We start from the raw sequence: 27,151 nt of genomic DNA on the forward strand, positions 1-27,151 counted from the left end.
GCGTGCAGAGCACAGGAAACACTGCTTCCCTCATCAGCTGATGAGGACCTGACAACTCAGTGCCAAATCTGCTCAAGGATGAAAGGGAAGCAGGGAGGGAAGAGAAGGAGAGATGCAGGGAGGAGGACATAGGGGTCCTCTGGGAGTGGTAGAGGTCTGAGGGTGGAGGTGCCTCCTGCAAAGGCCTGGAGGGAGGCAGACTGAGGACGTGAGACGCGATGGGATTCGTGGAGTGTGGAGGCTGCGGCCCACCCATCACTTTCCTTGGTGGGACTGGGGACGGCATACAGTCATTGATGGCTCCTCCTGGGCTCAAGGCCAAGTGGCATACTAACCCGGGACCAGGGGCACATGCCTGAGCGCTGCCAGCAGGGAGAGCTGTGGGGAGGCCGGCTGGGGCCGAGGCCAGCCTGACCTGAGGCCTCGCTGGGAGCAAATCCCGTGAGCCCCTTTCTCCACGGTTAGGGGGCAGAGCTTGGATGATAATCCTTACCAATGAATCCAATGAAATTATCATTGTAAGGATGAAAGATACCTAGAATCACTGAGTGACATATAACGCATCATCATAATTCACATGATCTTGTTTTTCAAACTACTAGTGACTATGAAATGGCCTATGGATATTGATGATGCCAACAGCATTAATAATGACAGCAGCAAGAGACAGTGTGCTTGCAGTGCGTCAGCTGACATCACCAAGTTCTGCTCTCCTCATCACATTAAGGCTGGGAATAAATGACCTCTCGTGTCCATTTCAGTTCCACTGTTCAGCAACCAACACTAAATTCCTTCTCTGTGTCAGCAGTGTGGCGTTCAATCTTTTTGCGGGGACAAGAGTAAATGAGGCAATCAGGGTTGCAGTGCCAGCATTTGTCTTGATTTAGAGCTCTGGGAAACATACAGCTCACCCGCCTCTGACCACACATCAGCAGAGCCAGGCAAGACGGTCTGAAACATTTTCACTCGCACCGAACTTGGAAATTCATTACCGATTTCCTCAAGGCTTCTTCCCCTGGGTTGACCCTGCCTGTCCTCTCCTAGCCTTGCGAATCCTGACTGGGAGGTAGCAGTGGCGCAAATTCTCGAGGTCTTTCAGAAACCGTGGGTCTTCTGAATAACTACAAAGGAAGTAAGGCAGCGTGGGCCTGACACTCATTACTAGGGTGGCCTTGAGCAACGTCTTTGAGCTCTCAGCCTCAATTTCCCCATCTGTAGATTGGGCAAAATAATCTCCATCTGCTAGTTCACTAGTTCGTGACAAAGTGGGTATGTGAATGTCGAGTATTTAGCACACACCTGACTCACAATAGGTATGTCATCAACAGCAGCTATAACGGACATAACTGTGTGGGCAATGATTTTTGCTTGGTGTCAAATCTGAAAAGGTCTTTTTACTTTAATTTACTTTCTTATTGTTGGTCCAAAGCAAACTCAGTTTGTCAGTCTCTGGTAAGCTCAGGCAACTGTGTGACTGTGTGTGTTCGCTGCCTATGACAATGCAGATTAGAATGTAACAGGTTCTTAGAATTTTGGGGATTTGAAAATGTACAGGGTTTGAGTTACCTAAACGCATATCTCTAGGCTTCCCATTCTTTCTTTCTTTTTCTTTTCTTTCCTTTTTTCTTTTTTCTTTTTTTTTTTTGAGACAGTCTCTCTCTGTCGCCCAGGCTGGAGTGCAATGGCACGATCTTGGCTCACTGCAACCTCTGTCTCCTGGGTTCAAGCGATTCTCCCACCTCAGCCTTCTGAGTAGCTGGGATTACAGGCACATGCCACCATGCCCGGATCATTTTGTATGTTTTGTAGAGACAGGTTTTGCCATGTTGGCCAGGCTGGTCTTGAAGTCCTGGCCTCAAGCGATACACCCGCCTCGGCCTCCCCTTCTTTGAAAGCCTGGGCGGGAATGAGCAGAGTAACAACAGCACAAGACCTTGTCACAGCACCCCAGTGAGACCATCTGCAGCCTCCTGAGCTGAACAACAGGTCGGCACCTAACACGTCAATTGTAAAACTTTGAAAAACACAAATGGATAAAGACATGTTATCTCTGATGGCCTACTGGATACCCAATATCTCTGCTTTAAATTTGACAGTAAAAATGACATCAGTGGGGTTTGGCCACACCCTTTGCCTTGCCCAAGATCAAATGGAAGGTAAGAGGAATAAGCCATGTTACCAGATAACATGTCTGCCCAGGTACCAATGAAGATATACTCTCATCACTGCGCCACAGTAAGACCTTGCAGAAGCACACAGGGTTATGGCCATGACCGGCCTGACGGAGAGTCAGACACCATGCTGTTACTGTTTATGAACTTAATGGGCCCAGATCAGGAAAGAAGAAAAAGAACTGTGGCTCTGCCAGCAGAAAAGACTGTCTGCCTTGCAGACAGCAGTGAGAAGCAAGGCAGGAGGCCAGCAGTGTTTAGGAAGAAATCCCTCATGTAACAATTGCTTACCCCTCCCTCATTCGCCAATTGGCTTTTTTACCTTCAATTCACCAGCTCCTTCCAATTATTTCCAATTTCCTCATGGAAAGCAGTATTTCCCAAGTCATCTGATCTTAAAATCAAGCTGCTGTCTTTGAATTACATCCCTCTTTTCCCCTCTACATCCACTTTTCATATCTGGCCACCACCCTGCTCTCTGCTCCCTCACTTCTAAAGACTTCACGGGAATTCCCAGCTTTTGGTTTCAGCTCCACAAATAGTGATTTTTGCATATTCTTCCTGTGCTTCAACAAACATCACTCACCCTGCCTGCTACCTTTTTAAGTTCCGGGATACATGTGCAGGATGTGCATGTTTGTTACAAAGGTACACGCGTGCCATGGTGGTTTGCTGCATCTATCAACCCATCACCTAGGTATTAAGCCCAGCATTCATTAGCTAATTTTCCTGATGCTTTCCCTCCCCACACTACCCTGCCACAGGCCTCAATGTGTGTTATTCCCCACCCTGTGTCCATCTGTTCTCATTGTTCAGCTCCCACTTATAAGTGAGAACATGCAGTGTTTAATTTTCTGTTCCTGTGTTAGTTTGCTGAGGATGATGGTTTCAGCAAAGGACATGATCTTGTTCCTTTTTATGGCTGCACAGTATTCCATGGTGTATATGTACCACATTTTCCTTATCCAGTCTATCATTGATGGGCATTTGGGTTGATTCCATGTCTTTGCTATTGTGAATAGTGCTGCAGTGAACATATGTATGCATGTATCTTTATAATAGAATGATTTATATTCCTTTGTATATACCCAGTTATGCGATTGCTGGGTCAAATGGTATTTCTAGTTCTAGGTCTTTGAGGAATCACCATACTGTCTTCCACAATGGCTGAACTAGTTTACCTTCCCACCAACAGTGTAAAAGCGTTCCTGTTTCTCCACAGTCTCGCCAGCATCTGTTGTTTCTTGACTTTGTAATAGTCACCATTCTGACTGGTGTGAGATGGTATCTCATCGTGGTTTTAATTTGCATTTCACTAATGATCAGTGATGTTAAGCTTTTTTCATGTTTGTTGGCTGCATGAATGTCTTCTTCTGAGAATTATCTGTTCCTATCCTTTGCCCACTTTTTAATGGGGTTGTTTTTTCCTTGTAAATTTGTTTAAGTTCCTTGTAGATTCTGGATATTAGACAATTGTCAGATGGAGAGCTTGCAAAAATGTTCTCCCATTCTGTAGGCTGTCTGTTCACACTGATGATCGTGTCTTTTGCTGTGCAGAAGCTATTTAGTTTAATTAGATCCCATTTGTCAATTTTTGCATTTTTTGAAACTGCTTTTGACATTTTTGTCACAAAATCTTTGCCCATGCCTATATCCTGACAAGCATTGCCTAGATTTTCTTCTAGGGTTTTTATAGTTTTGAGTTTTACATTTAAGTCTTTAATCCATCTTGATTTGATTTTTGTATAAGGTGTAAGGGAGGGGTCCACTCTCAATTTTCTGCATATCCTGCCTGGTACTTTGACTCTTTCATAGTTAAGACCCTTCCTGTTTGAGTGGTAATGCTACCCTGTCATTTCCCCAGATAAGGCTTCTCTTCTGTTTCAATACCTTAACAACTGATTGGTGGTCATTTGTGTTTTGTTCTGTTTTCCGTTATACCTCTTTCTATTCCAGTCCTACCAGGTTCAGCTCAAAGCATGGTCCTCATAATAAATATTCCCATCTATGAATTCCAAATGGTTTCAACTGCACAAAGGCATTTAACCCAATTTTCCAAATGTGCCCATAATGAGCTCCTTGGAAACAGACCATGGTTCACGCTTCTGTGATCCTCACTGCACCTAGCTGAGTGCTGAATGCTTAACACACCTGCTATAGAATGAATGTTTGTGTCTTTCACAAAATTCTTATGTTAAAATCTAATCCTAAATGGGATTGGTTGTAAGAGCCTTTGGGAGGTGATTAGGTCATGAAGGGGGAGACCTCATAAAAGAGGTCTCAGAGAGACCCCCCACTCCTACCACCATGTGAGGGCACATGAGAACATGGCTGTCTGTGAACCAGGAAGCACACTCTGATCAGACATCAAATCTGCTAGCACCTTGGTCTTGAACTTCTCAGCCTGCAGAACTGTGAGAAACACATTCCTGTTATGTATGAGTTACCCAACATTTGGTATTCTGTTATAGCAGCCTGAATGAACACAGATAGAAGTTGGCAGCTGGGCACGGTGGCTAGCACCTGTAATCCCAGCACTCTGGGAGGCTGCGGTGATCACTTGAGGTCAGGAGTTCGAGACCAGCCTGGCCAAGATGGTGAAACCCCGTTTCTACCAAAAAAATACAAAAATTAGCTGGGCATTGTGGCAGGTGCCTGTAATCCCAGCTACTTGGGAGGCTGAGGCAGGAGAATTGCTTGAACCTGGGAGGTGTAGGTTGCAGTGAGCCAAGATCATGCCGCCGCACTGCAGCCTGAGCAACAGAGTGAGAATCTGTCTCAAAAAAAAGAAGAAGGAAAGAAAAAGAAATTGGCACCAAGAGTGGGGTGCTGCTGTAACAAATACCTCGAAATATGGAAGTGGCCTTGGGACCAGGTTATGGGTAGAGGCTGGAAGAGATGTGTGCTCGAAGAAGCCTACATTTTCATGAAAGGACTGTTTACAGCAACTCTGGTGAGGGCCCAGAAAGAAAAGAGGAGAGTTGTAGAGAAAGTCTCCATTTTCTTTGAGAATATCTAAGCAATCCTGAGCAGAATGTTGGTTGGAATATGGACAGTAAAGGTCATTCCAATGAGGTCTCAGATAAAAAATGAGAAACATGTTACTGGAAGCTGGAGGACAGGTGATCCTCGTTACCAAGTGGCAGAGAGCTTGACTGCACCATGTTCATGTTCTGTTCACAGTTTTTGTGGAAGGTGAAACTGGGAGTAATGAAGTTGAAAATTGGCTGAGGAAATACACTAAACAAAGTGTTGAAGTGGCCTGTTTCTCTAATAGTTTATTGTAAAATGGGAGAAGAGGGAAATGACTTAAAGATGGAATTGTTAGTTAAGAAGGAAGCAGGCCGGGCATGGTGGCTCACGCCTGTAATCCCAGCACTTTGGGAGGCCTAGGCGGGCGGATCACCTGAGGTCAGGAGTTTGTGACCAGCTTGGCCAATATGGTGAAACCCCTTCTCTACTAAAAATGCAAAAATTAGCCAGGCATAGTGGTGGGCACCTGTAATCTCAGCTACTCGGGAGGCTGAAGCAGGAGAATCGCTTGAACCTGGGAGGTGGAGGTTGCAGTGATCGTGCCATTGCACTCCAGCCGGGGTCACAAGAGTGAAACTCTGTCTCAAAAAACAACAACAACAAAAGACAAAAAAAAAAAAAAAGAAAGAAAAAGGAAGGAAGCAGAATTTAAAGATTTGGGAAATGTTCAACCTATCTATTTTGAAAGGAATGAGAAAGCCTGTTTGGGAGAGAATACCAGGGGTGGGGTGTGGCCAAAGGACCATTTAATAAAGACATTCATTAGTCAGCTATCCCAACAGAAGCCAGGAGCTGCTGTGCAAGACAATGGGAGAAGGCAAAGGAGGGATGCTGGTACCTGCAGGACGGAGAGGCGCCCTGCCCTGCACTGCCTTACCTCTTGGGCTCCGCTCCCTGCTCTCCAGCACCACACTCCTCAGCCACCCCAGCAGGGGTTCTTGGGGACCCTGGTGTGGTGAGGGCTGCACTCAACAGAGCAGAGGGGGCACGATGGCCTCCACCTAGATGTCAAAGCACCGGGGTTCCAAGCACAGCCATTAGAACCCCAGTCCCAGAGAGCTGTGGGGCACAGGCACAGGCACAAGCTGCTACAGGGGCAGGGGATCCCCAAAGTCATGCAGCCCAATCCTTGCCTGGCAAAAGTGCTGGGACACAGCTGCTGCCCCAGTGTGACTGGAAGATAGGGACCTCTTTCCCCATGGGTCTGCAGGGCAGAGCGTGGGCCAAGGAGGGCTATTCTCAAGTTTTAAGGTCTGATGGAACTTGTCCTGCTGGGTTCTGGTCTTTCTCTGCACCTCTCCCTCCCCTCTTCCTTCTTCCTTCTTCCTTTTGGAATGGGAATGTCTATCCTCTGCCTGCCTCCATTGTATTTGGAAGCATACAACTCGTCTGGTCACAGTTTCACAGCTTGAAAAGAATTCTGCCCAAAGATAAATCGTACTTTGGGTCTCACCCATATCTGGTTTAGATGACATTCAGCTAAGGCTTTGGGCTTTAGACTTTTGGATTGAAACCATGTGAGAAGAGCATGAATGTTGGGTGTCCAAGGGAAGAATGTGATAGACTAAATAACTGTGTCCCCCCAAAATTCATACGTTGAAACCCTCAGCTGCAAGATGATGGCATTAGCAGGTGGGGCATTTGGAGGTGATTAGTTTATAAGGATGGAGCCCTCATGAATGGGATTAATGCCCTTATAAAAGGTGCCCCTGGGAATTCCACCATGTGAGGGCACAGTGAGATGGTGCTGTCTTAACCAGGAAGCAGGCCCTCACCAGACACTGAAACTGTTGGCAACTTGATCCAAAACCTCCCAGCCTCTGGAACTGTGACAAATAAGTTTCTGGTGTTTTTAAGTCCCTCAATTTATGGTATTCTGTTATAACAGCCAGACCAGACTAAAGCAACACTCAGAGTACCTCTTAGATGGTAACTGTCTTAGTCTGCTTGGGTGCCTTCTCATTGTCCTCACATGGCAGAAGGGACGGGAGAGCTCTCTGGGCCTCTTTTATAAAAGCACTAATCCCACACAGGAGGACCCCACCCTCATGTCCTAATCACCTTGTAAGGGCCACATTTCTTCCTACACTGGGGATTGGGTTTCAACACATGATTTGGGGAGGAGACAAACATTCAGATTCCAGTGACAACCAAGGGTAACTAGCACATCAACGTGATTGTTGAAACAATCTAAATTCAGACACCACACAGTTCAAACTTCAGTGTGTTTCTACAAGTGTTGAGACTGTAACATGTTCACACGAGGCATTCAGAAACCTGAGTTCTGGGTCATCCACGCTCATCCTGAGTCAGTAGAAACTGGGGATGATGAATGCAACAGCAGGCATAATTCATGTGTCTGAATGGAATAGCAGCTCACTCCAGTGAGATTCACCCCTCATTTCCTGAAATTCTCTCCACTGGATAACTACCAAAGAAGCTTCCAGTTCTAATTTAGTATGTATTTTCGTGAATCCAGATGTCATCTCATGACTTAAGCTAATATTTAATGAATCACTCCACAAATAAAATGAATGACATAGTCTAAATATATTCTTTTCCTAAATAGTCTTGTCGTGTTTAAGTATTTGCTTCCAAATGGACACCATGCCATTATCTTTAAGGAATTTCCTTATGGACTGAGAAACATCCTTTTGTAAGCTGAGACTAATTTCAAGACTTGCTGGCATTCTTGAGCGTAGAGATAGCAATAACAGAAATGTCTGTTAATTCAGCTCTGCATTAGAGAAACCGGAGCACGTGGCTCATGAGAATAATGACACATATTGCGTTCCTTTGTCTCCTAATAGCAGAGAACTGTTGAATTGAGTAATTTGAAACTCATTATACTATCACATTTAGCCTCTGCATGCTCAGATGCCAATGGTATAAGTGAACAAGTTGGCCAAGCATCTATTTTTAGTAAATCGAAAAGATGAAAGACAAGAAAGAAAAAATCTTTGTTGAATAGCAATTCTTCTCTTAAAATTATCATGTACTGAGTTGAAATCATATAACTGAGGGAAGGTGAAGTGTGTACAGTTTTCTAGCTCTTGGTCAACAGTATACACACAATACATGACATATGAATAAAATCATTCTTATTGTTTTTCATAGTAATAATATTAACAGTAAATATAAATGAATTATCAACCTCTGAAGCAAATCAAATCAATCTTAAGAGCAGGCAGACAGGCCGGGCACAGTGGTGCAAACCTGAAATCCCAGCACTTTGAGAGGCCAAGGTGGGTAGATCACGAGGTCAGGAGTTCAAGACCAGGCTGCCCAACATAGTGAAAACTTGACTCTACTAAAAATACAAACAAACAAACAAAAAATTAGCTGGGCATGGTGGCGGGCACCTGTAATCCCAGCTAGTTGGGAGGCTGAGGCAGGAGAATCCCTTGAACCCGGGAAGGAGAGGCTGCAGTGAGCGGAGATCACGCCACTGCACTCCAGCCAGGGTGATAGTGCGAGACTCCGTCTCAAAAAAGAAAAAAAGTAGCAGGCAGATAAAAATAAATTTGACATAAGAGTTCAAAACTCCTACTGAGTGCAAGAAACACTTCTATTGGTTTTATTTCTTATATATAATATAAATCTTATTTTATGTGATTGAATATAGAAAGTGAAGAGTTCTCATTCAATGAGTATTTTAACTTTGAGTGTGATAAATGATTTAACTGCAGTTGGTGCGTTGTTAAATATGATAATTTAGGAAATAATCAGGTCATCACGTAGTTTTTCTTTACCAAAACTTACTTTTGTGCTACCTGCCCTGCTCACCATGAGCATTACATCTGGGTATCACGCTGACTTGAACTTAACCAATGATCAAAAAGATAATCATCTTTGACTTTGAGTGTTTTGTTTTTGATCACATCAAAAGCATAATTTTCATATACAAAGAGTGGCATAATTTCAAGTTGTACAACTCCACTTCCTCTGAGGATGTAAACAAGTAATTTTCTTTCAAAGACATCAATCAGTGATTCCCAAATGAAAGGCCTCAGGGATCTTCAGAGGTCCTTTGTTCCAAGTAATGATGTTCCCAGCCACCCAATGGGAGCAAATGATTTCAATAAATCCCAGAGATAGTCCCTTTCCATTATACTGGTCCCCTCAAATAAATGTGTATCTTAATCTCTGTATACATTTAAAGATCATAGTTTGAAAAATGTTGAATTATTTCCATCTAACCTAACTTTTGGCTCATCACGTATACTTCATCTCCTAATTCCAAAACTCTCTTTGTAATGATGGAAGTAATATAAAACGAAATTCTTGAAATCAAAACAGCTTCCGCGTCCAGGAATGGCAGAACGCCTGCTATTAGGTAACATCCATTATCTCTGGATGTCAGATTAAAAACTATTCCCTGAAAGCCCCAGAGAGACGCAAAGACAAGCAGAAACGGACGGGAGTTGCCACTTAGACGAAGGAACGGCTTTTCACTTAAGACGCTGTGGGTCAGCGCTGTAAGGCAGCTGATGCTCAGATAGGATCCCTCCGTCTCCCTAGCTTGAAGAACCTAAAGAGGCTGGAACTATCAAAGCAGCAGCTGGAGAGTGAGGTGCAAAATCCTAGAAGGGAAAGAGCCACAAGGGAGGCCCACAGTGATGTATACAGATGTACACAATCTCTCCCCAGATCTCTGACTCGCCTCTCAGTTATGCTATGCACGCGGGGAGCATAAGCCTCTATGAGCCCAACTCCAGGGCAAGAAGCACCTGCGTTTCAGGGCTTACCTGCCACAGGAAAGACAGAGCTGGGAGTTCACACTCAGCCAAGTTAACTGGCTTAAAAACAAATAAATAAAATGAACACTTTAAATTTAACAGAATCCAGAGCCTGTGCAATGTAACAATAAAATATCCAGGAGACAATTCAAAATTATTATACGTAAAAGAAAAAGGAAAAAAGGACCTATGCTGAAGAGAAAATGCAATCAGTGCAGACTAATCCCAACAGGATTCAGATGATGGATTTAGCATATGAGAATTTCAAAGTAGCGATTACAAATATGCTTCAGAATACAAAAGAGAATATGTAATACTTTATAATAAAAAATTGCTGTAATAAAAAACTAACAGTGAATCCTAGTAGAGAAATTGAAACTTTAAAAGAATCCAATACAAATTCTAAACCTGACACATATTATATACTGAATAATGAATTTACTGTTTAGGCTTAAGAGCAGATTGGAAATGACTGAAGAAAGAGTCAGTGAACTTGAGGCACTAAATATAAATTATCCAATATAAAAAATAGAGAGGGAAGACAATGGTGAAAAACATGGACACACCCCTAGTGATCTATAGGATTACACCAAAAGGAACAGTACATGTGATTAGAACCTCACATAAAAAAGAGAAAGAAGATGAGACAGAAAAAAAAAATATTAGAAGAAAATAATGGTCAAAATGCCTCAAATTTGGTGAAAGACAAATTTAGAGTCAAGAGGCTCAGCAAACCACAAGAAGTATAAATTAAAATGAAAACAAATCTAGGGGGATTGCCACTTTCAGAAAGATGAAAATGCATTTTCCTCTACTCCTCCCACTAAAAATAAATATCACATATTTATGTTTATAAATAAAAGTGCATATTATATATAAAATAAATGTAGGAAAAATCTGAATGGTAGAAAGAAGCAGGCAGATAGGCCTTGGGACCAAAGGGATGGCCCAGTGGTAGCTGCAAACAGTGTCTTACACATCCCAGGTTTGGAAGCTAAAGAAACTGGCAACTTGGAAACACCAATGGGCCAAACGAAAACTGACGCCTGTGTGTCTAACCACAGGACCAGAAAGGGTGCAACCTAGTAGGACGAGAAACTTTTAGACACTGGCCAGTGTACTCCAACCAAGCATCCCAGAAAAAAACCGTGGCCCTACTCCATTCCAGGCCAGCAAATGCTGAACAGACAGCTAAGACTCCTGCCCTCACCAGGGGCCCAACCCACTGACGGAGTGACACCAGAGAAGGCCACATAGTAAGGGGCCAGGACACTCATTCCTGCCAAGCTGCAGTGAGGCCCATCCCATCCCCCAGTGATAATAAAAGCCATGTGGGAAGCCTGGAGTTTCATCTAAACCAGTAGGTGCAACTCCCTCCTGCTCTTTATGGGAATCATGACAAAGGATTAGTAGATGTTCCAATTTTCTCCACCGCTTGGCAGTAATGAGGCCATGCATATGGCGTCAGTGGAAGCTGTGTGGAAAGCGGAAGTCACCCCAGCTCCTCTCATCTAGGGAAGTATCAGTCGAGGCCTAGCATGGATCTGGAAGTCCTGTACACACCAGCATTAACAAGGAAACCCAGGCACTCTTGGATCAATAGAGGCTAAGCTGGAACCTGATTTCACCCTGAACCAGTGGTAATGAGGCTGTACCGCACCTTCCCCTGACAAAACAGTGAGAAAAAAAAAAAAAGCCTTGTATTATAACATACAGAATAACCAGGTTATGATAGAAAATTATTCGTCAAACCAAGAGTGAGGGAGATCAAACTGAATAAAAATAAATCAATGGATGCCAAAGCAGAGATGACAGAGATGTCGGAATTACTGGACAAAGGCGTTTTTAAAGCAGCCATTGTAAAATGATGCAATGACCAAGTACAAACATGCTTGCAACAAACTTTTAAAAAACTGAAAGTCTCAACACAGAAACAGAAGCTATAGGGAAAAAAAAAAAGGAAGTTTCAGAATAAAAAAATAAAATATCCATGATAAAAAGTTCCTTAGAGGAACAAAATAAGATGGAGGGGAAAAAGGAAACAATCAGAGAATTGAAGAGAGAACAACAGAAATTGTCCAATCTGTAAAACAGAAAGAAAATAGATGAAATGAAAAGGTCCTCAAGTACTTGTGAGAGTATAACAAAAAAGCTAAGATCCACGCCTTGGAGGTCAGGGAAGAACAGAAACAGGCTGGGCCAGAAAGAGTGTTCAAATAATTAATTCATAAAACTTCCCAAACTTGACGGAAACCTACAGAAACAAACAAGCACACCAAAAAGGTTACTGGTGTAGACCAATAAACCTATAAATATCATATGCCTATACCAATAAACATCATAGTCAAACTTCTGAATACTAAAAACAAAGAAAAAACAAGTCTTTAAGGCAGAAATGAGACCTTACTTATAAAGAAAAAAAGATCTGAAAGACAGCAGATTTCTCATCAGAAACCTGGAGAAGGAAGTGGCACATTTTTCAAGTGCCAAAAGAACTGTCAAAGCTTAATCCTATATCCAGTGAAATATCCTTCAGTAATCAAGGGCAGAAGTCAAGACATGCTTAGATGAATAAAAACTAAGACAATTTATTGCCAGCACACCTATCCTGAAATAATGGCTAGAGAAAGTTTGCTTAACAGAAAGATAACCATAAAAGAATGAATCTTAGAACACCGAGAAGGAAAAAAAAACACAGTAAGTAAAAATATGGATAAATATAATAAAACTTCCTTTGTCTATTGAGTTTTCAAAATTAAGTTTGAAAGTTCAAGCAAAAATTGCAACAGTCTCTGATGTGGTTCAAGATGTATGTAGAGGAAATGTTTAAGGCAACTGTGTTATAATTAGGGAAAGGTAAAGGGATATAAAGGGAGGTACGGTTTTCTTATTTCACTTGAACTGGCAAAATGAGTATACAGTAGACAGCTATAAATTTTGTATATATAAAGTAATGCTGGCCAGGCACAGTGGCTCATGCCTATAATCCCAGAACTTTGGGAAGCTGAGTCTAGAGGACTGCATGAGGCAAAGAGTTTGAGGCTGCAGTGTGCTATGATCACCCCACTGCACTCCAGTCTGGGCAACAAAGCAAGACCCTGTCTCTTTAATTAACTAATTAATTAATAAAGTAACACCTAGAAGAACCACTGAAAAAGCTATACAGCAATGTGCACATGATAACATTATAAATAAATCAAAATGGAAGAGTAAAAAATGTCCACAGTAAGAGAGACAAAAGAAAACAAAGAAATAAAAACACAGAAAAAGCAGAAAGCCAAAGAAATGGCAGATTTAAGCCTTAACATCTCAATAGTTACATTAAATATAAAGAGTGTAAATATATCAATTAAAAGATAGAAAAAGTAAATTTAAAAATCTGAGCTATGCTATTTACAAGAAATTCACTTTTTATATAATGATATATAGAGGCTGAAAGTAAAAAAATGAAAAAATATTTATCATTCAAATATTAATCAAAAGAAAGCAAGACTGGCCACATTGAATCAAGTTATATGGAATTCAAAGCAGAGAAAATTTTCCAGAGACAGAGAGAAATATTAAATAGTGGACACCAACAATTGTATATGTGTATGCACCAAATAACACAGCTAAAAAATATGTGTAACAAAAATTGATTAACTTGAAAGTGGAAATAGACAGACAATTACAGCTAAAGATTTCAGTGCCCCTTTCTTAAGAACTGATCCATAACAATGAGACAGAATCATCAAGGATAGAGGTGAACTCAGCGCCATCATAATCATGATAATCTAATCAAAATTTGTAGACAATCCACCCAGCAACCACAAGCTACACATACTTTTCAAATGTTCACAGAATAAATATCAGGTAGGCCATATTGTGCATAAAACAATCCTCAAAAATTTAAAAGAATTGTAATTACACAGAGGGCATTCTCTGGATATGGTGGAATTAAACTAGAAGTCAATGACAGATAACAGAAAAATCTACAAACAGTTGGAAACTAAATAACATATATCTAAACAATATGCGGGTCAAAGGGAAAGTCTTAAGGGAAATTTAGAAATACATTTAACGGAATGAAAGGAAAATACGACGACTAAAAATTCTAGCAAAACAGTTAAGGCAGTGCTATAGAAACATTTATAGCATTAAATGCATACATTAGAAGAGAAAAAAATCTCAAATCATAACATAAGTTCCCACCTTAAGAATCTACAAAAAAGAAATGCGAACTAAATGCAAAGTAAGCAAAAGAAAGAAAATAAAAAGATGAAAGCAGAAATCAGTGAAATAAAAAATAGAAAAGCAATAGAGAAATCAATGAAACAAAAAGCTACAAATAATAAGATCAATAAAACTGCAAACCTCTATCAATCTTGCTGAGAGAGTAACACAAATTACCAACGTCAGAAATAAGAGATAACACTAGAGACACTGCAGACATCAAGACAGTAATATAACAACTATGAATAACTCTACACAAATTTAATATAACTTAGATAAAATGAACCAATTTCTCAGAAAACACAATTTACCCAAACTCACCTAATAAGAGGTACCCAATTCAAACAGTCTTAAACACTAAGAAAATTTAAAGCATAAATATCTCCCTAAACAGTTACCTTCAAGCCCTGGTGGTTTCAATGAAGAATTGTAACAAATATCTTAAATAATCAACACCTAGGCCGGGCGAGGTGGCTCAAGCCTGTAATCCCAGCACTTTGGGAGGCCGAGACGGGCGGATCACGAGGTCAGGAGATCGAGACCATCCTGGCTAACACAGTGAAACCCCGTCTCTACTAAAAATACAAAAACTTAGCCGGGCGAGGTGGCAGGCGCCTGTAGTCCCAGCTACTCGGGAGGCTGAGGCAGGAGAATGGCGTGAACCCGGGAGGCGGAGCTTGCAGTGAGCTGAGATCCGGCCACTGCACTCCAGCCTGGGTGACAGAGCGAGACTCCGTCTCAAAAAAAAAAAAAAAAAAAAAATCAACACCTATTCTATACAGTATTTTCTAGAAAATAAAATAGGTGGGAATACTTTCCACTTTATGAAGCCAAGATTACCCTGGCGCCAAAACAAAAGATATTATAAAAAAGAATATATATGCAAAAACTCATTTACAAAATATTATCAAATTGAATTCAACAATACATAAAAATAATTATATGTGATAACCAAATAAAGTTTATTCCAGGGCTGCAAGGCAGGAATGTAACCCACCATTTTAACTGGCTAAAGAAAACTCACATGATTATATGACCTGATGCAGAAAACACGGAAAGACAGCTTTTCTGAGGGCTGTCTGAGGAACTGGTTTCAGTCTTGCTTGTCTCTGAGTGCTAGTGGGATCCAGCATACCCTAGATGCCTAGGAGCTGCTTAGAATAAAGGAAGTGAGTTTGACCAGCGCCAAGGTTGGAGAGGCCTCCAGAATCTCTGGCAAAGGTGGACTGGTGAAGGTCTTTCCCTGTACAATGCCAGTTTGTGAAATTGGGAGAGGTGAACGTTTTACTTAATGTGCACACCAAATACAGAATATAAAGAAATGAGGAACAGGGGTATATGTTCAATAAAATGAAACAAGACGAATCTTCAGAAACTGATCCTAATGAAATGGAGTTATATAATTCACCTGATGAGAATTTAAAATAACCATTATAAAGATACTTACTGAAAACAATATATGAGCAAAGTGAATTTTCAATAAAAAGACAGCAAATATTTTTAAATTACCAGAAAGAAATCATGGAGCTAAAGAATACAATAACAGAACTGAAAAATTCCTCAGAGGGATTCAACAGCAGACTAGATCAAGTAGAAGGAAAGATCAATGAATTTAACGGTAAGTCAGCAGAAATTATTCAGTCAGAGGAGCAAAAAGAAGAACGAAGAAGAGAAAAGAAAGCTTAAGAGACTTATGGGACACCATCAAGTGACTAATAAGTATACTGAGTTTTAAAAGGAGAAGAGAGAGAGAAAGAACAACAACAACAACAACAAAGCTTATTTAAAGAAATAATGGCTGAAATTTTCCAAATCTGGGAAAGGAAATAGAGAAACAGATCTGGGAAGTACAGAGGATTCCAAATAAGGCAAACCCAGAGAAATCCATACCAAGACACATTATAAACACATTGTCAAAAGTCAAAGGCAAAGAATTTTCAAAGCTGCCAGAAAGAAGCCACTTGTTACAGTCATGTCATAAGATTATGAGTGGATTTCTTTCATCAGAAATCTTGCAGGACAGCAGGGAATGATAAAACATATTCAAAGTGCTGAAAAACAGTATACCTGGAAGAACTCTCCTTCAAAAATGAAGGCAAGACAAAAACTTTTCCAGAAAAACAAAAGCAGAAAGTACACATCACCACTAGACTTGACTTGCAAGAAATACTAAAGAGAGTTTTTTCAAGTTAAAAGAATGCTAAATGGCAACACAATAGCATAAGAAAGTATAAAACTTGTTGGGAAAGGTAAATACACAGATAAATAAAGAATACTGTATTATTGTACAATGATGAATAAGTCACTATTAATTCTCATATAAAAGTCAAAAGGCAAAAGTATTAGAAATAATTATAACTAAAAATTTTAATGATGCACAATATAAATGGATGTAAATAAGTGTGTGGGAAATAGTAGTGAATGTGTAGTCTTTATATGTGATTGAAGTTCAGATATTATCATAAGATAGACTGTTACACGTTTAAGATGTTTTTTTTTTTTTGAGATTGAGTCTTGCTCTATCGCTGAGGCTGGAGTGCAGTGGTGCGATCTTGGCTCACTGCAAGCTCCACCTCCCACGTTCACGCCATTTTCCTGCCTCAGCTTCCCGAGTAGCTGGGACTACAGGTGCTTGCCACCATGCCTGGCTAATTTTTTTTCTATATTTTTAGTAGAGATGGGGTTTCACTGTTAGCCAGGATGGTCTCGATCTCCTGACCTCGTGATCCGCTCGCCTCAGCCTCCCAAAGTGCTGGGATTACAGGTGTGAACTGCCACACTCAGCCATGTTTAAGGTATTTTATGTAAGCTACACAGTAACCACAAAGTTAATAACTATAGAAGTTACAGAAGAGAAAGGAATCAAAGCATATCAATACAAAAAAATATTAATGAAGCACAAAGACAGCAGGAGAGTTAAAGAGGAGCAATAGAAATAAAAGACAAATAGAAACAATTACCAAAATGGCAATAGTGAATCCTTCCCAATCAGTATTTACTTTAAATGTAAATGAATTAAACTCCTCAATCAAAAGACACAAGAGAGTTTGAATGGATAAGAAAACAAGATCCAACTCTGTTTTTTGTGTTTTTTTTCTTTCTTTCTTGAGACAGGGTGTCACACTATTGCCCAGGTTGGAGTGCAGTGGGGTAAATATTGCTCACCTCAGCCTCTGCCTCCTAGGTTCAGGTGAGCCTTCTACCTCCACCTCCCAAGTAGCTGTGACTACAGGCATGCACCACCATGTCCAGCTAATTTAAAACTTTTTTTTTTTTTTTTTTTTTGTAGAGATGGTGTTTTCTCACATTGCCCAGGCTGGTCTTGAACTCCTGGGCTCAAGCGATCCACTCACCTCGGCCTCCCAAAGTACTGGGATTACACAACTCTATTCTGTCTACAAGAAACTCACAGTAGATTTAAGGACACACATAGACTGAAAATGAAGGGATGGAAAAGGATATCTCATGACAAAGGGCCATGAAAAGAGAGCAGGGGTGGCTATATTTACATAAGGCAAGATAAATTTAGGTTAAAAACTGTCACAAGAGATAAGAACAATATATAATGATAAAAAGACTGATTCACCAGAGAGATATAACAATTATAAGTAAATACGCACCCAATGTAAGAACAACTGAAAATATAATGCGAACATTGACAGGACAGAAGGGAGAAATAGCAGTGCAATAATAGTAGGAGATTTCAATACCTCTCTCTCAGTTATGGATAGAAAAACCAGACAGAACATCAACAAAGAGGTACAGTGGGCTGGAACAACACCAGACATACACAAAACACTTTAACCGCAACAGAATACACATTCTTCTAAAGCACACACAGAACATTCACATTTTATGTCACAAAACAAATGTAATAAATTTAAGAAGACAGAAATTTCCTACCACTATGGAATGAAACCAGAAATCAACAGCAGAAGAAAAACTAGAAAATTCATACATATGTGGAAATTTAACAACACACATTTGTACAACTAATGGGCCAAAGAAGAAATCAAAGGGGAACTTAGAAGATATCTTGAAACAGACAAAAACTGAAAATGCAGCATATCAAAACTTATGGGATATAAGAAAAGCAGCACCAACAGGGAAATTTATAAACAACTCCTCAAGGAATTAGAAAATGAAGCACAAACTAAGTCTGAATGTAGTAGAAGGAGGAAGATAATAATTAGAGCAGAAATAAACGAAGTAGGGAATATAAAAACAATAAAAAAGAATCAGAGAATCAGCAAAGAGTTTGACCCTTGAAAAAAAAATAAAATTGACAAACTTTTATGTAAACTAAGAAAAAAGAAAAGTCAAATAAATAAATTAGAAATAAAAGGAGACATTGCAACTGATGCCACAGAAATGAAAAGATTTGTAAAAGACAACAATGAACAATTATATGCCAATAAAATGGATAATCTAGAAGAAATGGGTAAATTCCTAAATACATACAATCTACTAAGACTGAATCACGAAGAAACAGGAAGTCTAAATAGATCAATAACTAGTAAGGAAGTTGAATCTATAATCAAAACCTCCCAACAAAGAAAAGCCCAGGACCAGATAGTTCACTAGTGAATTCTACCAAACATTTAAGGAAGAATTTAATCCAATCCTTCTCAAATTCTTCAAAACAACTAAAGAGGAACAAAACTCACACTCATGAGTCCTGCATTACTCTTATATGAAAAGCAGTCAAAAATATTCCAAGAAAAGAAAACAAGAGGCCAATGTCCTTGATGAATATAGATGCCAACCTCCTCAATAAAGTCTCAACAAACTGAATTCAACAATACATTAAGAGGTTTATATCAAGCAGAATTTATCTCTGGGATGCAAAGAAGGTCCAACACATGAAAATCAATTAATGTAATACATTACAATTAAGAGAATGAAGAACAAAATGTAATACAATTAAGAGAATGAAGAACAAAAATCATTTGATCATCTCAGTAGATGCAGAAAAAGTGTTTGGCAAAATTCCACACCCTTTCATGATAAAAATTCTTGGTACACAAGGAATAGCAAAAAATTACCTCAATATGATGAATGCCACATATGAAAATCTCACAGTGAATTGCATACTCAATGGTGGAAAACTGAAAACTTTTTCTCTAGCATCAGGACAAGGCAAAGATGCCCACTCACCATTACCACCTCTATTCAGTATAATACTTTAGAACCTATCCAGGACGATTCCACAAAAAAAGGAACTAAAAGACATACAAATCATAAAGGAAGAAACTCTCCCTATCTATAGATGACATGATCTTACATACAGAAAACCCTAAAAACTCCACCAAAAGACTGTTAGAATTAGTCAATAAATTCATTAAAGTTGCACAATACAAAATCAACATCAAAAATCAGTTCCATTTCTATATATTAACAATGAAGTATCTGAACAAGAAATTAGAAAAACAATCCCACTTAAAACAGCATGAAATAGAACAAAATACTTATTAATGAACTTAACCAAGGAGTTGAAAAATCTGTACACTGAAAACTACAAAATAGTGATGAAATAAATTAAAGAAAACACAAACAAATGGAAATACACCACTCATTCATGGATGAAAAACTTAATGTTATTAAAATGTCCACACTCCCCAAGTGATTTGTAGATTCAATACAATGCCCATCAAAATTCCAGCAGCAGTTTTTATAGAAATAGAAAAAGCAATGTTTAAAATCATATGAAATAACAAAAATCCCCAAATATCTAAAACAATCTTGGGGAAAAAAGAGAGCTGGAGGCATTCCAAAATATGTTACAAAGCTACAGCAATTAAAACAGTATGGCATGGGCATAAAGACAGACATAGAGACCAATGGAACAAAATAGAAGGTCCAGAAATCAATCCATGCATACACAGTCAACTGATCTTTGACAAGAGTGCCAAGAATACAAAAATGAGGAAAAGATAGTCTCTTCAACAAGTGATGTTTCTTTTTAAAGAGGAAGGGAAAAATAACTGTAACAATAAGTGTAAAAAAATTAATACTTGGAGAAATAAATATTTCAGAAATATTTTTAAACATTCTAATTTTCACAGTAAGGAAAATGGATTACATTTTCCAGTAAGGCATAGAACTTTTCAACTTGGATATATAATGAAACAGGAAACAGGAAAAAAAAAAAAGAATAGAAGATATCCCAGGCAAGAATTAAAGAAACTAGTGTGGCAATATTAATATTAGACAAAATTTAGTTGCATAGGCATTATATGTTCAAAGAGAGATGATTTATAGTGATGAGACATGCATCCTGTCAAGAAGCTATAAATATAATGAACTTTTATAGTAATGATGATGATGGGCATTTATTGAACACTTTAACTGGTGTTACTCTGCCAGTTTCAAACATATTACAACAGCTCTCATCTATTTTACAAATGAGGAGAGAGGCTCAGAGAGTCTAATTAACTTGCCCACAGTTACTCAGCAGAGGAGTGGGAGAGCCAGGATTCAAACCCATAGTTTTCATGCTTCATCTCAACGAGAACATTGTGCTTTCAAAGTGAAAACTTCATATAGCATGTGCGCAAGTGAAGAGTAAAAAGAAAGATGGGAACTAGATCAATTTCAAGTCTGCTCCAAATATCTCACATGTGGGGATGATGCTGAAACAATAAGTGTAACAAAATTTAACATCTGGAGAAATAAATATTTCAAGAATATTTTAAAACATTCTAATTGTCACAGTAAAGAAAATAGATTACATTTTCCCATAAGACACAGAACTTTTCAACTGTCTCAACTGTCAATTCCTCTGTCTGGAATGGCTGGAATCCAGGAATTCCTATTTGAATTGTGTAAGTATATATCTATAGTATTGTGATACAGATAATTTGTTTATTTGTTCAAGCAACACAAATTTCCTAAAATGCTGAGCGTTCTGGGTGAGCACTGACTATGAACATGACAGATGAGGCTGTTACTCTTGTGAAACATTCTAGAAGAAGTGAGTCAACACAGCAATGATTACAGCACAATAAAAAATACCACTGGCTGGGTACTGGGTACTGGTCACCATTGACGAGGTGACCTGTAGTCTGAGATGCAAAAACAAAAAAGAACTGCCTGCTGGAGATCTGAGGAGAAACACCCCCAGAGGGGCACATCCCAGATTGTTCAGTGATGTCACTGGCATTGTCATAGTTTATCCTAATCTGTGATGTGTGGCAGGTGTTAATGACCCCATTTTACAAACAAGAAAGCTAGTCTGGGGAGAGCAAAACACTCTCCAGGCTTCTTAAACAGACTGCATCCTACTGTGCTTATGTATATGCAGAACCTAAATTCCTCTGAATAAATGTGGAATTGATACCCAAAGTATATGTCCAAGGCTCTTACTTGTGAAAATAACTTACAGCTGCCAAATTTCAGAGGGCAAGCGTGAGCATCCATCGGGAAGTCCTCAAGCTGCATGGGGCACTCGGCAGAGATGGTCAAGCTGAAAAATAAAAGATCAAGACCTTTCAATGACTCTCTCACTCTAGCCATTCACTGAGCCACCATCATGTCCCAGAAAGCCATATTAAGTACTTTTAAAATTTAATGTCTTTTATGAGATTATCTGAACTACCCCACCAAATTGCATAAGTTTGTGTTGTAGGTGAGTATCATTCAAAAACAACGCTTAAATCAAATCTACTCAGCAGTTCAGTGGCTTAGGGTGTGTGTCTATACATACATTACTGCCTGTAAAACAATTTAAGATGCCCTTAAAAGTTATTTATTCCTTGTTTCCTATCCCTTATTGAGCATTATCATAAAGCTTTCCTTGACAGGACTGAAAACATACGCATTTTCTAAAATGGCTTATAAGCTCAAAAAATATAAATGTAGAATAAATGCACATATATTCGTAGAATATGGGAAAATACAGAAAAAGTTTAATAAAATTACAAATATCTACCATTTCACTTATAACTTCACGTGGTACATTTAGCGCAGAGTTTTCCTACATGCCCAAATTTTGACCAGAACCTGGCTATAACCATTGTGTAATGGGCCAATATGAAACTGTATAGTAAGTGAACCCGTAATAACAATCTTCTGGTACACCCAAATTATTATTTTTTAATCCAGGCCTAGTCTTCCAAATTCTAATATCACCAAGCACTACCACTGTCACCGGTAACTACAATAGTGATGGTAACAAGTGCTGGCATGTCTGTGCCAGGCAGCCTGTGAGGGATTCTACCTGCATTGACTCATCTCACCCTAACAGCACGGGGAGAATCTGGTGCTATGACCATCTCAGTATACAAAGAAGAAAAGTGAGGTGTGGATATTAAGGAGTTTGGGGCCAAGAACGCAGAGTTGCTCAGTGGTGGAGCCATGACAATCACCCAGGCTGCCTGGCCCTGGCTGCAGAGGTCCCTGAAAGGCACCACCACATGCGGCATAGGCAGGGCTCTGTTCTGTAGGAAGCCAGTGCACTCCCAGAGCTGCCACACCGTGGTGCTTTCATTTCTCTACCACCTTTGCCAATTAGGGATGATTCTAAATTTTATTAATGAGTCCATCTTCTGTTCCTTAGTTCTTCTTTCCATTATTTAAAATAAATGAGATTACATACAATGAAAGATGGAGATACAAAACGCTCAACTTCGAGTGCATGTTATAATTCTGTTTTTAGAGCAAATAATAATTCAAGGTTACATTAGTGCTATTGTTCATTCCTTGTTATTTAAGACTGAATGTCCCTGATTAGCCTAGGGTGAGAATCAAAACGTAAACATCCATTTTTGCTTTTACTACTTCCTTCTGTGAAATAGATTAACCTTTTGCTGTTAAATTGGGCACATAATTCACACGGTAATTGCAGACTGAGAAGTCAATGTGTACATTCTCTGAATGAAACTAAAATACATGTCAGTGGAAGGAAGATCCATGTCCTTCAAAGATAGGAAATCTTCTGTTGCCAAAACTTTTGACGGACAGTTTCCCCAAAGATAGAGTAACTCACAGAGGCCTGTGTGTTAGATAACCTAGAACACAACACAAAAGTCTCACATTCAGGCAGGGAGAGGATTTTTTTTTTTTTTTTTTTTTTTTTTTTTTGAGACAGAGTCTTGCTCTGTTGCCCAGGCTGGAGTGCACTGGTGCTATCTTGCCACACCACAATCTCCACTTCCCAGGTTCAAGCAATTCTCCTGCCTCAGCCTCCTGAGTAGCTGGGATTATAGACGCCCAACACCACACCTGGCTAAATTTTGTATTTTTAGTAGAGATCATGGTTTCACCATGTTGGCCAGGTTGATCTCGAATTCCTGATCTCAGGTGATCTGCCAGCCTCAGCTTCCCAAAGTGCTGGGATTATAGGTGTGAGCCACTGCACCTGGCTGGGAGAGGATTTTTTAAATGATATTCCACACATATCCCTAGAATAACAAGAAAATTATAAACATCTACCACCTCACTTATGATTTCACCTTCATTTAGCCCTGAGTTTTTCGACATGTACATATATTTTCTTTTCATTCTTGGTATATAAGTCAGTCTTCTTTACACCTAACATTAGAGCAGAAGTACTTTCCCCATCACCAAAATCTTTATATAATCGTGACATTAAAAGGTTAAATATTTGATTCTAGCGTGCATGCATGTGTGTGTTTCTGTCTGTATGTGTAATTTTCAATTAGCTGTTGCTGGACTTTTATATTATTTTACCTGATAAATAGCCTGCAATTGACCACTTAAATCATAAATTATCAAAAAGGACTGTTATTAGAGACTATGAAATTGGTAAGGTAAATAAAGAAAAAACTTATTGGAATTAGGAAAATTAGAACTTCAAAAAAAATGCCTATACAGACGGTATTCAGCCAGCACAAAGGAAAACAGGTTACTTTATATGGTGGTGAGCAAATTTAAGCAATTTGTCAAGTGATGCAGTTACTGGAGCAGAGAATCTCAAGGGGTCAGATGTGTTCTTGGGGACAAAATCACAATGAGTTCAAAACATCTAGAATTTCCTTAAGAAGGAAGACTTTAGTCGGGAAATAGGAAGTGTATACAAAGCTGTAAGATTAGATACATAGCGATAAATGTGAAGATGAGCACGCGAGGAAACAGCACTGCGGGAGCTTAGAGAACACTTCTGATCAGGAGAGGCATGCTTTGCGCTGGCCTGTGGCCTCGGCTCTAACAGGAGCACGTGGGGCCCGCACGGGAGCAGTCTGAGGTGGGGTGGAGGGGAGGGCATTTCAAGTGACCCGACTGTCTTAGCCCAGCTGCGCTACTGAAGACTTCAACCAGCAGCCCTAGCTCTACTCTCTGAGTCTCCCGACAACGATACTGACAACCCCACATGGTCTACGCCATCATCAGGGTGGATGTGGAGATGGTTGTCTTCTCTCCAGACACAAACATGTCTGCCAGCCCCCAGCAGGCACTCACTTTCCCACTGGGTCTGGAGGCTGCCTAGAAGCCAGTCTATGGGCTGAGTTCTTGACAACTTGGAGAGTCTGAGTTACCCTCGCCCCCTTGCTCTGTGCTGGTGTCCAGCTCCAATCCACTAGGCCACTGCAGGCACCAGACCTGACGTTTCTGTTGCATGCCCCTACTCTCAGAGCAGACCCCAGGGAAACCTCATCCCAAATGGCCCATGAGGCACTCTGCCAGCTCCTGGTTTGTTCCTCCTCCTTTCCTGGCCAACACCATGTGTTTACAAAGGGACCAGAGCCACTCTTTCTGCCACGGTGAGCTTCATTCTAGCTGTTTGGCCCTGAGAACTGCCCACCTTCCGAAAATCACTGCACTGACAATGTTGAAAGATGGCATTTTAACAAGGAATGTACACCAAGGAGGTGGCTTTTAGCATGTTGCAGGAGCGTGTGTGTGTGTGTGTGTGTGTGTGCGTGCAAGGGCGGGGACAGTGAGGGTACACAAACACAGGTGGACAGCATTTAGCTGGATCTACAAAAAAGGCCAGTTTTAAAGAAAAAATAATTCCAGTAAAAATGTAAAAAAGACAGTTTTTTTTACATTACCATCTCAATAAATGTTATTATTAGAGCCTTGTGACTTCTCCCAATTTTATAGAGCGCCTTAGAATTAGAATTCTAAACCTCAGGAAAGTATACTTCATCTATGATAGTTTCTCTCCTCTAACACATGAATGTTTTATTCAGATAAATCTCTCAATAAGAACTGTTTCAGCCTCAGTCAGGAAATAAATTTAAATTTTCGATCCCTCTACACATTTCAAAAATGGCCTATGCTTTTATAACACTCACAAAGGATCTCTCTGTGAAAGAAGGCCTTGTATTCATGGGGCTCTTGAAACGTGGAATGCCTTGATGTGGAACCAGCCGCCTCCACACAGAGCTGAGATCAAGGCCGCTGTGCTGTAGGTGACCGTCACAGTGCGAGAGAGACAGCCAGGTCACCTGCTTGAAACCCTCACTTTTTAGATAAAGAAAATCAAGCCCAAAAGGTTCAGAAACTTGACTGTGGAAAGACTTCACTGAATTACTGGAAGACCCAGGAATCCAGTTTTCCAAAGGTCCCATTTCTGTTTTACTTCCAATTTCTGTTAAGACATTCAAGCATTCACTTATTGAAGCATAATGTCCCATTTTTGAAGAGCATCTTGATTTTAGGATAAGAAGAAGGGTTTTTTTGTTTGTTTGCTTGCTTGCTTGTTTTTGTTTTGTTTGCTTTTTGAGATGGAGTCTCACTCTGTCACCCAGGCTGGAGTAGAGTGGCATGATCTCGGCTCACTGCAACCTCCACCTCTCGGGTTCAAGCTATTCTCTGCCTCAGCCTCCCGAGTAGCTGGGACTACAGGTACCCGCAACCACGCCCAGCTCATTTTTGTATTTTTAGTAGAGACGGGCTTTCACCATGTTGGCCAGGTTGGTCTTGAACTCCTGAACTTGTGATCCACCCACCTCGGCCTCCCAAAGTGCTGGGATTAAGAGCCGCCATGCCCAGTCGCGCATTTTTATAATTTAAGATAATTGCTTCAACTCGGATTTATATCATCATAATTGAGGGCTTAGGGTCCTAAACTCACGAAAGCGCTCTCTGCTTGGTCAGGAGCAGCTCATGGCTGAAGAGTACTTTATGATGGGTAAAACGGCCAAATTCTAGAGTAGCTTTGCTATTATCTAATTGTGTGACCTTTGTAAAACTGCCTAATATCTCTGGTCCAGTCTTCTTGTGTGAAAAAAAGAAAAAAAAATTCTTTTATTCTCTGAAATAAATAAATGATAGGTATAAAAAGGGTAAAATGGCTTTGGCTATGACCAGTTCGATGACAATGAGGTGACTGAAGAAAATCTCCAAAATTCTACTAAAATCTTCTTCAAATGAAAGCCTTTTTCATTCTCATGGAAATCCTGCATCGGTGCAGTAGGTGTGACAGTGGCAGGCAAAATTATGGCACTGCAAATATGTCCGTGTGCCAATGCACAAAACCCCAAACCTGTGAGTGTGCTACCTCACTCAGCAGAAGGGCTTCGCAGATGGGATTCATTGAAGGATCTTGGGATGGAGAGATAATCTTGGATTCTCCATGGGAGCCCAATATAATCACAAGGCTCCTTCTAAGAAGGAAGCAAGAGTGTCAGATTCAGAGAAAGACATGTGATGAGGAAGCAGAGGCCAGTGTAAAGTGGCCAAGAGTCTAATAATACAAGTGTCCTCTAGAAACCGGAAGAGGCAAGAAACATCCTCTCCCCTAGAGGGTCCGAAAGAAATGCAATCCTGCCAACAGCTTGACTGTACCCTCCTGGGACCCTTTTTGGAACTATAAGACAATAACTTTGTTGTGTTTTAAGCCAAAATTTGTATTTCCTATTGATGCAATGACAAAATGGTGGTACTCAAAGATGTGCATGTCCTAACCCTTCCTACCTGTCAATATGTTTCCCTCATAGCACAAAGGACTGTTCAGATGTGGTGAAGTTAAAGCTTTAGAGATGGGAGGTTTTCCTGGTTTATCTGGGTGGGATAAATGTCATCATGAGG

The 27,151-nt window shown here is 40.1% G+C and overlaps 1 protein-coding gene across 14 annotated transcripts in view; it reads right to left on the minus strand.

Moving 5' to 3' along the window:
- GABRA5 (gamma-aminobutyric acid type A receptor subunit alpha5) overlaps window positions 1–27,151 on the minus strand; it is an 80,961-nt gene that overhangs the window by 13,469 nt on the left and 40,341 nt on the right. For all 14 annotated transcript variants that reach the window (XM_065547639.2, XM_005559024.5, XM_073995292.1 and 11 more), the window contains one exon: window positions 21,538–21,620. In XM_065547639.2, the coding sequence (XP_065403711.1) occupies window positions 21,538–21,620 (83 nt within the window). The remainder of the gene's footprint in view (window positions 1–21,537; window positions 21,621–27,151) is intronic.

Source organism: Macaca fascicularis, chromosome 7 (assembly GCF_037993035.2).
Source record: "Macaca fascicularis isolate 582-1 chromosome 7, T2T-MFA8v1.1".
NCBI lineage: Eukaryota > Metazoa > Chordata > Mammalia > Primates > Cercopithecidae > Macaca > Macaca fascicularis.